The sequence below is a fragment of the Synchiropus splendidus genome, chromosome 14 (genome assembly GCF_027744825.2).
Source record: "Synchiropus splendidus isolate RoL2022-P1 chromosome 14, RoL_Sspl_1.0, whole genome shotgun sequence".
In the NCBI taxonomy this organism is placed as follows: Eukaryota; Metazoa; Chordata; class Actinopteri; order Syngnathiformes; family Callionymidae; genus Synchiropus; species Synchiropus splendidus.
This window is the reverse complement of record NC_071347.1, coordinates 3076249-3090130: the sequence shown is the minus strand read 5'-3', so window position 1 is coordinate 3090130 and position 13882 is coordinate 3076249. Positions and strand designations below refer to the sequence as shown.

The following is a 13882-nucleotide window of genomic DNA, read 5'->3' as shown; positions in this document are numbered from 1 at the left end:
AGACAGCCAGACAGATGGACGCTGTGGATGTTATAAAAACTACTTCACACTGAACCCGATTCTCATGTTTAAGACCTCACCACCACTGACCTGCTTCACTGAGGAAGTCTACAGCATGCGACAGTTCAGCTTCCTCCAGCTGCAGCTGACTCTCCTGGACCAGCTGTAGAACCTCCTGGTGCCGCAACACGGGGAACTCCGGGTCAACTCGGCTTCTCTCTTGCAGAAATCGGCGCTCCAGCTCCACGTAGCTGTCTGGGACCAGCTGACCTACCACTGGCTGACCTTGGATCTGAGCACATTTGGCGAAGCTTAAGTTTCTGAAAAGTCCAGCCCAACAGTTTGAGCTCCGTTTAAATCACCTTGAAGCTGGTGGCTTCCCTGACTATAGCTTTGCGCAGTTTGGCTAGTGCATCAGAGTCATCAAAGACAGAGACCATGTGGTAGTCCTTGATGGTCGGGAAGCCCTGGTGGTTCAGCAGCTCCTCACGGATCTTCTTCAAGCATGCCTGAAGCTGGAAGTCCTCACATACGTCTGCATGTGTCCCCACTAGAATGACAGGTGCCTGAGGAGCTACTGCCTGGAAAGGAGGACAGGGGAAAGTCTTCAATCATGATGCAATATTTCCAAAGGCTTCAAGTGTATATTCACATACTTCTCCATCCCAACCCATGTATTTTTACTTTCAACTTCTTTATTATTCTTCATTTCCACTAAAAATAACTTTAATCCCCCGTATTAATTTTCACACATTTTTGCCAGTTTACTGGCCTTTTTGTCATTCCCATTGACTCTCAACATTTATATGAAAATGTAGTTATAATATATTGCCAGAACAAGCTTTGCCTCTCTCCGACACGTTAAATATCGTTGAATGTTTCTTGTCCTCAAATTCAATGTTTCAATGTTTTTATGTTCTGCTTGGTTTTTCCTCCACCATATAAACTGTAAGTATACAAATATATTTTGTACAGATGAAAATATTTAAATGAATGTATATACAGTGATGGAAAAATATTTTTAGCAGGACTACTAAATATTATTGGATGATGTTATGGTTCTTTTTTTTTTTGTTCAGTTTTGTACACACTCTATAAATTGTAGTCTTTGATGCTGACAATCTTGAACACTAACATATTGAAACTGGCAAGAATATAGTTTTCTTAGTTTTTCTTGTGATCAATAGACAAAAAAGCGTATTTTCCATTTATGTTGTTGTTTTGAGTGTTACATTTGAGCATGTAGCCTGACCCACCTCAAGGATTGGCCCTTTGACCCTTTATTTATGTCCTTTTCAGATATGTATTTGCATACCGCTGCTCTAGCACCTGACTCACCTTGATGTTAAAGAGCCAGGGTTTCAGATCCTCCACCTGAGCAGCTCCTTGACTCAGGTTGTGCACAACCAGGTAGAGAGCTTTGCATGTCATGAAGTGTGGATGAGAGCCACTTAACTCTGCATCACCTGAGGAGAAACAGAATGGAACTTGGATGGCTTTAAACACAATTTCATTATTATTCCCCAGTCAGTCAGTTTAATACACTTAAGCATAACACAACTGAACATTCGGTTGCTGCGTATAACATAGTTATTATGAGTTATATACTGTAGCGGCCGCATCACACATGAATGGGTCTCACCTGAGAAGTCCCAGACGTTCAACACCATCTTCTTCTTGTCCCTTTCCCTAATGGTCCAGTCACGGACTTCGATGCCAACTGCTGTTTGCTTAGAGTTGATCTGGGAGCGTTTGAGCTTCATCAGCTGCTGCATCAAGGTGGTCTTCCCGCTGCTGGCATTCCCCACCACAATGACCTTCATCCGATAATAAGGCACTGCTTTCTTCAGCCGCTGCTGGAGAAACCTGAGCGGTATATTGTCGTCAACACACAGACATAGGAGCACATTAGATGCATTCATGCAACGACTCAACAGACCGGACTATGTCTTTAGTTTTGCTGCCAATCAGTTTCAGATCTAGTTGGAGTCGAAGACCATCAAGAGGCAGGTCCCAAAGTCTTGCCAGTTTTCCCATCTCATCAGGGAATGATTTTAAGCCAGAGTTGTGGCTGAAATCCAGAGATGTCAGCGCTTCCAACAGACCAATCTGCGAAGGGATCTGGACAGGAGACATGATCAGGAGGCATTGTTATTACTAAGGTTGTGAGAGCGTCTAGTGTGTTTGTGTGCTCCGATATGCAGCTCCACATTCAAGACAATGGTTTTCACAATCTAGAGCAGGGGTCCTCAACTACCAGGCCACGGACCAGTTAACATTTCTGGCTAACCTAAGCGAAGATGATCAAAATTGACTGATTCTCAACCCTTACGTAGCTTGTCTATCTTGGGTGCCATATTTGTTTATCTCGCGGTTATCCACGTCTCGCAAGTCGCGACACTCGCAGCATGTAGGTGCGCTGTTGTTAATGGGATGTCAGGCGCTGATGACAGGAGGAAACCGCAGATAAGTACATTGGCGTTTCTTTTGGCATGAAGCCCACACAGCATGGCATGAATGTTCAAATGTGGGCAAGTTTAGAAAACCATAGATACAACGCTTATACAACTGTAAGCTTATCTTGCATAAACATTAGGGGTGGGATTCGATGAAAAATGTATATAGTTAATTCAAGAATTTAGTTTAATGGTAAAAGAATAGTTGCCACAAGAAGCCACATATTTCAATTTGAATGAATTTGGTATATTAGTGAATCAAATGATGGACCCATACATTCATTTAAGCAACTAAATATTGTTTATGTTGCATCAGTTTGACAATAGCACAATAAATCACTGGTGGCTGTATTCAAGTTTTTATATCACCTTATTTAAACTAAAGCTCTTTAATGTCTTGAAAATATTTGTATAAGAATTTCAATTTTATAAGAATTTCAATTACATTTAGAGTAGAGGACACCCTGGCCATTGTGTAGCGAAAAACATCCCTGAACAAAAGCAAACAGATGCTTTTGTTTGCTTTTGTTCAGGGATTCCTCCATGTTTGTTGTTGTTGTTATCATCCTAGCTGCCACGTGTCTTGTGCATCAGTGTGATCAGTGAAGCAGGAACTCCTGCACTTCCAAAGGTTCTGTGTTGTCTGGAGAGCAAACTGTTACATTAAATTAAATTAAATTAAATTTTTGTTTTAATTAATTAATAGTAATTAACTCGTTAAAGTCCCACCACTAATAAATATACTACGGCCAATATATATAAATATAATATATAACTGTAGACATGATAGCTTGTAGTAAGGGAAATAATCGCTATAAATATGTTTGGTTTTTTTCTTTAAATCAGGGTCAACCAAGTTAAACAACTGGCCAGGAGACCCCTACATCTGAAACAGCTACTGGGTTCATCTTCAGGTTATTTGACTCAGATGTGTTGGGAGAGGAATGGGCTGGGGACAGGGCTTTGGACGCCCTGTTTCAAAATCCTAATTAAAAGCTTGCACCTAACACATTGTGGTCGAATTAGAAAAGCCATGCAGAAAAGCTGATGGCAGTTTTCATGACTCCATATCAGCGAGATGACAAGGTTACAGCATTAAGATGTCAAACACGGCTTTTGAGGTGCCATCACAGTCAACGATAAACTCGTCGACCACTGTGATTCACAAGTTGGTTCCATCCAGGAACCAACTTTTCAGGTTACATACCTGTTCTTTTCCCGTCTGAACACGACGACTGGTTTATAATTGCGTTATATTTTATATTTTGCATTTCATTTTACATCAGTGTAACTGAGTTTATAGCTGAGAGTGATGCCACCTCACGTTTTTGTTACATTATTTTACTACCGTAAACTCTGCCAATGAGATGGTTGTATATGGCTGTATAAAAGAAGAGAGTCATGCCGCATATTACTACTGACGCAATCGGGAATAAGAATAAGAAACACAGGGTTTTTATTGTGAGATACATGTCTGTTTACCTCTGTCAGCTTGTTGCCACTCAGGTGGAGTTTTTCCAGTTTGGCCCACTTGTAGATGGGTCCATTCAGATCCATAGAGGTGATGCAGTTCTGACTGAACATCAGTTCTCGAAGATTGCTGGACGCCCAGAAGGCAGGACCAGGAAGGACTGCGATGTTATTGTTTCTCATATCAACGGACCGCACACTGGACAGTGGGAAAGGAGTGTGAGAAACCGTGGCGGTGAATGTTAATCTCGGCTTACTTACTTTGGGAGATCAAGTACTGCTGCTGAGATGTAGGTGAAGCTGTTGTTTGCTAGTTTTAGGGTTGCAACTCTTGAAGGAAGATGGGATAGAGAACCTGGAGAAGGTGAACATCTCAGATGTCAAACTCAAGTCTCGAGGGCCAATTTTGGCCCACTGTGTCATTTCATGGGGCCTGCAAGAGCTTTAAAATCATTTAGCTGCCTGTTCAAGTCATACCAATTGTGGATGGGAAAGCGGAAAAATGAGTGGAGGTGAGGAAGGATCATATTTGTATTTGGTCACAAAACATGGGGACTCTTATAAGGTGGTCTCCAAGCTATTTTGTTTCCACTTTTATTCCCTGTAAAAGCACTGACATTAACTATACATCCTGTTCACAACTACCCGCTTTATTGAGCTTGACAACCCGGCTGTAATTACAACCAGCATTCATAAATCAATTACTTCATTATTATTATTTTATACACGTATTATTTAATGACCTGAGATGGAACTGGAGAAGACAAGAAAACCAGTTAAGTTTTGTTTTTTCAGTCACAAGCAACAATTCAAAATGCATGAAAATCATTATTGTTATTTGTGCAATGAGTGGAACAAACAGTAGCAAATTTCAAAATACAAATCATGATAATACTCACTTATGTGGTTCGTGGAGGCGTTGAAGATTTCTAATTTGGGGCAGCCAGTCAAGAAGTCTGGAGCGATAGTCTCCACACAGTTCTTGCTCACATCCAGCAGTTTGACCTCAGGCAGAGATGGAGGAGCGGAGAGCTCCGTAATGCAGTTACTGAGCAGAAGAAAGCGATCACTTAAGCAAAATATTAGAAATGATGAAGACAAGCAAGTTAGATCTGGTCATTTGTCTTTTTAAAGCAAACCATATTGTAGCATACAGTACAAATCCCAAGTCTAATATTTGAACAGCTCTTTTTAGGCCTTTAAGTGGTTACAAAAGCAGTCAGAGTGAATTGTTAACATAGCATGTAACTCATACCCTTCCAACACCAGCTCCTCCAGGTGATTCATGGCGGAGCCCAGGTCTTGAGGAAACATGGTGATTTTGTTAAAAGACAAGTTAACTTGTCTCATCGAAGCACATGTGACAGCGGGGTCAAAGCTCAGCACCGGTCCGACACAGTTTCGGGAGACATTGAGGATGCTCAGCGAAGGGAGAGCAAGCAGCTCCACTGGTAGAGAGCGCAGCTTGTTCCCTTGCAGGTCCAAGCGGGTCAGACTATTCAAACTCTGTGTACAATTAGAAACATTGAGAAAACATTTCATTAGCATCATTTGAAAAACAGCATTCTTGGAAGCTGCTGCTCACCTCACAGAGAGCAGAAGGGAACTCCAACAAGTTGTTGTGGCTCAGGTCAAGGCGTAGCAAATGTCTCAGCTGATGCAGGACAAAGCCGTCGTCCATCAGGCAGGACAGAGATTCCAGCTCATTTCCTGACAGGTCCAACAGACGGATTCGCTCCTTATCTTTGGACAGAGCGGCAGAGACCTCCAGTGACCCCAGCACTAAATGTAATATTCAACATCACACTTATTAATGGCATTAATAAAGACATAAGAACCACAATAGAAATCATTTTAAGAGCTTAATCACATTTTGTTAGACCTGGCGAGTCATGCTCACAAAAACTCTTTTATAAAGTTATGAGGTACAAAATGATGAGCTAAAATGAAATAAAATCTCACTTACATTTAGAGTTGTTCCTGCTGTATCTCCTGTGAACCAGATCATTGTGTTCTTTCTCTGTCTGGCCACTCTGAAAGCAACATATTGATAATATAAGGGAGAGATTTAAGGTTTCGACATGAATGTTGTAGCAACCAATGCAGCACAAGCCCAGTGCTCGACAAAGATACGCAGGAATACTTTCAATGCATTAACTCAAAGTTTCTATAATATTAATCTCTGCAAATAACACAGGTCTGACACATGTAAACCTTCTTTTGCAGCATGATGCACCATATCATTACAATGTGATGCCATCAGCAAAACATCCATGACATAAATGCAACTGTGCTGATGAACGGAAAAGTTTAAAAACTTCAGGATTGAAACATTAAGGCGATCTATCCATCCATTTTGTCCGACCTCTGCTTTATAGATTTTAAGATTTTTCTTTCTGAATTGATCAATTTATTGATAATTAACTTAAACGTTTATTTAATAAATAAAAATTCCTAAAATCATATTTTTCCATTGATATCATTGCTTGTGCTTTTCATTGAATCATTTAACTGACTTACTGGTTGTGGATTTCTAAGCTCATACAGACATTTTAAAACCGTAAAAAAGTGTACTATGGTATTTTATTTAAAACTCAATTCCATTGTTACTGACCATTACTTTTAATTGACAGGAAGTTATCAATATCATTTAAGCCACGTGAACAGACCATTTTCTCTGTTGATCCTAATAAGATTAGATTAAATTAGATTAGATATCCTTTATTAGTCCCACAGTGGGGAACTGACTTGTAGCACACACAGCAGAAAGTGTAAAAACATTTAAGACATTAAAGACACACTAAACATCAAAGATGCCCACAAAAAATAAATAAATAAATGGTTGACAATGAACAATGGGCCGTGGGGGGTGAGACAGGTTGGCCTGGACGACAGCGCGGCTGCAGTCGTCCTGTCTACCACCTCCTCCACTGAGTCTACAGAGCAGCCCAGAAGAGAACTGTTCTGTCCTGCCTCTTTTGAGCGTCAGTGCTCAGTGCTCAGTGCTACTGATAATGAATGAGTGACTTGCCAAGCCTGTCCAATGTAAAAGTTGTTATTGTCGACGCCACCGATACCTCTGCACTGGCATGTCGGCGGCGCCCCTGATTCCTGTTCACAGAGCCGCCCCGCAGCTCCTCTGACGACTTGTTGAGTGGCTTCGGAGACAGAGCACCTGCAATTGAGTCGCTACCTGGAAAAGACACATATAATAGTGACTGATGGTTATGCTTATACGCAACCTTCAGTCACTACCCAGAGTCTTTAACAGTATTTGTTTTAACAGATCAATGATCTAACAACTGTGGAACCACGCAGAAATAATGAGGAAATGGACCATTAGGAGGCAGCCATGATAGAATGGTCAGAAAAGCGGTTCAACTGGTTGAAATAGTAATTTCCCAGTAAGTGACGCAAGGGCTAACCTGACCAAACCATTGGGAGGCACAGTTGGTAAGAAATGCAAGGAAAAGATGTGAAGAAAAGAAGTTTTTATTCAAAGCAACCTTCTACAGTGCAGCACTGGGAATACAATTTAAATTACACCTTCTACTCTACAATGCAAAGAGGGTCCCTAAGAAACTTTAAATTTTAAATTGTTATTATATATTTCTTCTTAAAAAATGAATATTTCCATGGTTGTTATGTACCGGCATCCATGGATGTACTGGCGAGAGCTGGAGCCCGAGCTCAACCAACTCTACCTCCTACTGTGAGTGTGAGTTCTGCAGCACTACTACCACCTGCTGTCTGATTCAGTGCAAAAAGGAAGTCATTTTTCTGAATGATTGAGAGACGTTTTCGAATTCTGCATATTCATTAGGGATGTACCAATGCCGATCCTGGTATCGGGTATTGATTCTAGCCTCTTAAGGTTCACCGGGAGCCAATCCTGGCATTTAAACTCTATGTTTAGTGAACACGTTGCCCGTCATGGTGATAACATGGCAGCAGCTCACAGCAGATAGAGCAGTGTAATCGTAGTTTTGTTGGAATAATTGGGTAAATATACATGCAGGACTCACCATCGCTCTCCATGTCATCCAACATGCGGTCATCCATGGAGACAAAGCTGAAGCTGGAGTCGTCACTCCCGTCAGAAATGTAGCCAGAGGTTAGATATGGGTCAGTCAGACACCTGAGAGGACTGCTGAAACTCTTGGACCTCTGGCAAGACTGGATGTATCTGGCCAGACTTGAACCCTTACCTGAGCAACAGACAAACCCAGTCACAAATCCTTTAAAACTCTATTCAAAATCAACAATGTCTTACTAGAACCACAGCGTAGACTGTAAGCTCGGCCTCGCTCTGCGAGCAGTGGGCTCAACCAGGTCGCCTCCAGTCGGCTTAACCGGAAACCCCCCAGGCACAGAGCACCATTATTGAGATCCAGACCAAGACGAGCCAGCAGTTGAATGACAGTTGGCCCGTCTCCCCTCTTCACACTCACGGCCAAAGCCCTGCGGAGGTGCTGCTCATGGGTTCCCTGGCTGAGCAGTAGTTCCACAAGTTCTAGTGGCCCTCCTCGCTCACACACCTACGGCAATATTGTGGGACAGATGTTTAAAAGACATTTTGTATAGAATCCAATTCACACACACTAAGTGGTGAAGCACCACTGATTCAGGTCAGCACTTCAACAAGTTTCATGAGTACGTCTCATGTCTCACGCTCACTCAAGTCAACATCATTATTCCTGACCTGATAGATGAGAGATTCTGCCTTAGTCTTCTTGTTGACGTCGGCCCCCATCTCAATCAGACATTCAGCCATCATAGTGTCCCCGTCTTCGCAGGCCTTTTCTAGCATGCTGTAGCGTAGCTCACAGTTACTCCACATTTTGGACAGAGCCAAGCCGACAGTCATACGCAACTGGAGGCAAACGGGGGTGAGGACAGAAGAGAATCAAATTAGTATCAAGAGAACGTGCAAGCTGTTCCTGGAGGGAGATTTCGAGGAAGGAAAGCTATTATATGAATGATGCACATGAGAGAATCAACTGAGCACTGAACTATATGTTCTCAATTTGTGGACAATGAGTGGTCATGGGTGAAACACCACCACTCTTATTAGGCCACAGTTACGATTATTCACGCCACTTAGTTTACTTACCCTCAGGCAGAGTCAAGGGGTTCATGAGTAACCATAAAAATAAATCAATAAAAGAATAACTTGGATTAAACTGCTATTTTCTGGCATGAAAGAATTTCACTCTAGTTATAGATGCCATGTTGTATTTTGTAACTAATGTATTTTATGTTGAGAGAACCATTTTAGAACATATTGCCAGTTATTTACATTTGATACATGGAGTTAAATTGCTGAAGGAAGCGGCCAGACTCTTTTATTCTGTAGAAATATTGGATAATTCAAAGCTGTTTTTAACAGCTGGCATGCAAAACAAAAGTAATAATATGTTATACTGTATTTCAAAATGCAAAAAAAATTGAAAAAAGATAAATGAAATTTTAGCACTGGTCAATAAACATTCAAAATTTACACAGTCTTCAATTGCAGTACAAAATCAAGAAATTTCAAACCCTGACTGACTGAAGAATGTGAGTAGCAATTTGTAAAATATATATAGAGCTATTAAAAGAACAGTCAATAAGTTATATTTGCTTTACAATGTCAGATCAGTAAAACCATAATTATGGGGTTCTACTGTAAGTGCAGATTGTGAGGCCAATAAGTGTTGTACAATGATGAACCAAAGCTACATGTGGGACTGCGGGTCCTCAGGGGGGGAAGCCACTGTAAAGCCAAACACTGCATCTTTGCTGTGCAACATGAAATAGCTGGAATTTGAAAAAATAAATAAAAATGCCTTCTCATAAACATGCCCGATTTTTGCTCTGATCCAGATTGTTCCCTCTGAGGTGGAAGAAAATGTGGCGATCAAAGTCTTCTCTGTGCAGTTCAGCAGCAGCTCCTGAGCAGGCATCCAGCATCCGCAAAGCTACCTGGAAACACTGGGCCAAGGCAGGACACCAAAGTTACTGATATTATTTGGAATCAATTTGAACTGATCTCAAGGTTTAAAAATGATCGCAAAAGAAAGCAACACACATTCAGCATTTTGTGTTGGATATTTTTAGGTTATATGCAGCAGAATGAGAAGTGGGTTGAGGTCTACCTTCAGAAGCATCTCAGTATCTTCCTTGTACTGCACGAGCAGCTCCACCACAATGGAAGCCAATACAGGCACAATCATGCGAGACAGTTTCTTCTTGGTTACGAGATAATGAAGAAGAATGAGACCCCAGTAATGGATCTCTGGAGAGGGGGAAATAAACAGAGAAAGGAGGAGATATTGCCAAAGATTTAAATTCTCACTCCAAAGACAATGATTCATCATTCAGTTCTTCATTTAAAATGCTGCACCATACCCCTCTCCTTTGGAAACATCTGTAGCGTATGAAGCACAGTGTCTATGGCCCCCTGCTGGCACAGAAGATCCACAGCACCAGAGCAGTCAGCCAGAGAGGACAGAACCTTCATCCCAAACTTTTGGATCATTGGACTGCTGATGAACTACACAAACAAATGACTATAAGTAAATGAGGTTTAGCAAACCAGCTTCAAAACACACATTCAGTGTAACAGTTGTGAAAGATCCTAATGGATATTAGTGGATCTTTTACAACCAACAAATTCAGTCTTTATGTCTTCATATACAGTGGTACCTCGGTTTTCGAAAGTCCCGGAATTCGAACAAATCGGAGTTCGAAAAAAATTCAAGATTTTTTTTGCTTTTCGAACGAAAGTCCAGAACTCGAACTCCCCCCAAAAAAGCCGCAAAAAACATAACATGTGCGGACCGATCAGCTGACCCACGACACGCTTTGTTATTGTGTATAATGCAGCCTCTGCATGCAGACGTGATCCGTTAGCTGAGTGTTTTTTCTTCATATTGAGGTGTAAAACCTTTCCTGTCTCCACACTGGACCGTGGTAGAGTGTCACAGGGGAGGTGCTCGCTCTCCACACCTCCGAGGCTGGAGCGCACTCCAGGGTTTGATGTCCTGTTGTCAGCTGGAGCTGGTACAGGGATGAGGTGAGACTGGGACAGAGCGTTACTTGGTTTATGACTTTGTCACAGCCAAACTGCACAGAACCACATATCCAGAGCTGGACACGCACCGGGCACCTCTTCACTTCTGGAGAGACGTCACTCACTCGGCAACCCCTCCCATATGCAGCGGCCACACACATAGAGGAACAGCGCACCTGCAGCAGACACTCTACATTCACTCCTACAAAAGCCTATTTTAAGGCTTGGAACGCAGTATTTCTTTTTCCATTAATTGTAATGGGAAAAATCGATTCAGAGTTCGAACAAATCGCTTCTCAAACGGCCGCCTAAAACGGATTGTGGTCGAGAACCGAGGCACCACTGTACTTGAAGAAAGTGAATCTTGTAGAGTGAACCCTGCCTCAAAGTGTAATTCAGGTAAAGCATGTAATGCTTAAAATGTAGAGTGAGGTCAAACAGAATAAGACAGAAAATAACAATTGTCTTTCACACTATAAACAATGATATCAACACCATACCCTGTTCAAAACCTCCAAGTATACCGTGTGAGCCCCTTCCAAAACACACTGGTTCTTGAGGACCCGGAGGGAGACATCAGCCATTTCAGGGTCCGCCACTGAGACACCGTGCTCGTGTAAACTCCTGTCTGTGGCAATGACAAGACATAAGCAGGCGATAAGCAGAAACCACTACTGCATCTGAAACGAATGCGATTAACACAGGAGAAGACCTCTTATCTGGAGGAGTATCAGCAGCTGTAAATAATGTAGCAAAGACTGAGTGTAAAAATCACACTACTCCATCGGAGGATAATAATAGAACTTTCCATGCCACTGGATGAATGAGGACTCAGATGTCCATGTAGTGTGGCGTCTATACATAGACAGTAACATACCGCTAGTTAACTACCACAGCACAAATCCTGCACATTAAAGCATTGACAAATATAATACTTGGTGAAAGTACCTGGGCAGAGGAAGACCAGGCTGGCCTGCAGTGCCTCCAACTGTACCTCGAGCTGAAAGTTGTGAACTTTCATGACATTCAAGATCTGACTCATGGTCATGATAAGCTCATCAAGGCTTGCAGACCTGCAGAAACATCCATAAGGCAGCCAGAATGAAAATCAATCACGATAAAAGCTGCTATTTGTCCAGAATATCAGAGGACCTAGGGGCAATTTTAGCGCGTCCAATTAACCTAGTAAGTATGTCTTTGGGCTGTGGGAGGAAACCGGAGTACCCGGAGAAAATCCATGCAGGCACAGGGAGAGCATGCAAACTTCACCCAGAAAGATCCAGAGGTGCAATGATTCTAATTTATGATCCGACACTAAATTGAACTCTTAATATTCACATTTTAATTCACATGTTGCGGTTTAAATAATGAACTTTTTACATTTTATTTTGTTCATACCCTTTCATTTTTAAAATGACTTTTTTTAAAAGAATTGCAAATACAAACACTCACCGCCCCTGGAAGAGTAGCTTGAGCAGTCTGCAGCCACCAATGCACACTTCAACAGAAGTTGGATGTCTCTTCATCATCTCCACCAGGTTGACATGGAGACCACTTGACAGCAGCAGAGACTGCATTTTACCTGCAAGCAGAGACCCTTTCAGAGACCATTTACTGTACATTTATTTTAAGTAGGAATCTCAGTGTAATCTACTGAAATGTCACCTGAATTTGGTGTGAAAACCTACGTCCATTTCAGAGTAACTGGCTTTTAAAAGGATCAAAAACTGAAAAAAAGGCTCATTAGACCCCCCTTTATACCACTAATTTTTAATTATTTATATATTTATACTTTTTTACATCAGAATTCAAATCATTATTTAGCAAATCTCCTGACAACACCGCAATCTCAGCTTATTAATTCTTATAAACTGTAAAAATAATTGGAAGACAATAACAGCTAAGCCTCCCATGTGTAAATAAATAAAGCAAAGTTAATGTATAAAGCTAATTTCAGCTGCTAACACTTGAGGGCACAGTCTACTAATGATAACTACTGAAGTTACAGTATATCTAACAGGTAAAATGTGAGTGGGGATTGAGCTTAGATTTTTGTATGTGATGTTTCTGCAGACTCACCGTTGTGTGTGAGAAGTGTTGCAATGGCACTGGTAGCAGCTTTAAATACTTGCGGGGAAGAGGAGTGTAGAAGCATTGCAGCCATCAACTGCCTGTGGACAGGAGTCCTGCAAACCATCATAGTTGCATTGTTATTGGAATAATCCTGCCTAGTGAATGACCCACTGAATGAAGGGCTGGGTAGTACCTGTTGTCTTGGCCCTCTACTGAATCATGTACCATGGCACCATGCAGCAAAAGACTGTGGATGGCCCAACTTGCAGCCTCCTGAGAAACACTTTTTAGTATTGTAATCACATCATTTTAAAGTCAGACGCTGAGCCCGGGGTGAGGCAAATAAATGGAAGTATGGACAAACCTGAACTGCTGGATCAGCAGCATGCAGGTCCAGTGCTGCAGAACAAGCTGCCATCCAGCTGAGGCCCATGTCAACCACCTCCTCTCTGCCCCTGTTCTCCTCCTCCTCTCCTTCTTCCAGACCTTGTTCAGCCACAGCTTTGTTTTGTACCATTGTTGCAGCTGATAAGGCAAGCAAGTGTTAATACTGTATAGGCATGCAGCAACAACTAACTTTCAGTCAGGAAAATGGAGTGCTCACTCCGTTGCTGTTAACAATACTCTTAACTGGCGTAATATCTCACCACCAGAAGTCAGTGATGAAGCATCTGTCAGGCTTTTTTTCAGGGAATATATGCTAGTAACTGAAACTGAGACAGTTTGACTAACAATATTCTCAGTGAACGACTCTGTTGAATCTGCCATTTTAGAAGAAATTTCACAGTTTTAGTTTTTAGTGTTTTAAAAGAATCTTCCACAACAAATA

At 41.7% G+C, this 13882-nt stretch overlaps 1 protein-coding gene across 3 annotated transcripts in view; it reads right to left on the bottom strand.

The window, feature by feature from the left end:
- lrrk2 (leucine-rich repeat kinase 2) overlaps positions 1-13882 on the bottom strand; it is a 34873-nt gene that overhangs the window by 10581 nt on the left and 10410 nt on the right. For 2 of the 3 annotated variants that reach the window (XM_053884638.1, XM_053884641.1), the window contains 24 exons: positions 13418-13578; positions 13247-13326; positions 13060-13166; positions 12433-12562; positions 11929-12053; positions 11481-11608; positions 10317-10461; positions 10064-10203; positions 9771-9899; positions 8629-8799; positions 8200-8464; positions 7952-8134; positions 7004-7119; positions 5893-5959; positions 5512-5708; positions 5182-5432; positions 4826-4974; positions 4188-4281; positions 3939-4125; positions 1940-2121; positions 1643-1866; positions 1339-1466; positions 363-581; positions 91-292 (listed from right to left, as the gene is read on the bottom strand). In XM_053884638.1, coding sequence (XP_053740613.1) covers positions 91-292; positions 363-581; positions 1339-1466; positions 1643-1866; positions 1940-2121; positions 3939-4125; positions 4188-4281; positions 4826-4974; positions 5182-5432; positions 5512-5708; positions 5893-5959; positions 7004-7119; positions 7952-8134; positions 8200-8464; positions 8629-8799; positions 9771-9899; positions 10064-10203; positions 10317-10461; positions 11481-11608; positions 11929-12053; positions 12433-12562; positions 13060-13166; positions 13247-13326; positions 13418-13578 — 3780 coding nt within the window. The remainder of the gene's footprint in view (positions 1-90; positions 293-362; positions 582-1338; positions 1467-1642; positions 1867-1939; positions 2122-3938; positions 4126-4187; positions 4282-4825; positions 4975-5181; positions 5433-5511; positions 5709-5892; positions 5960-7003; positions 7120-7951; positions 8135-8199; positions 8465-8628; positions 8800-9770; positions 9900-10063; positions 10204-10316; positions 10462-11480; positions 11609-11928; positions 12054-12432; positions 12563-13059; positions 13167-13246; positions 13327-13417; positions 13579-13882) is intronic. The other variant, XM_053884639.1, reaches the window with a different exon arrangement.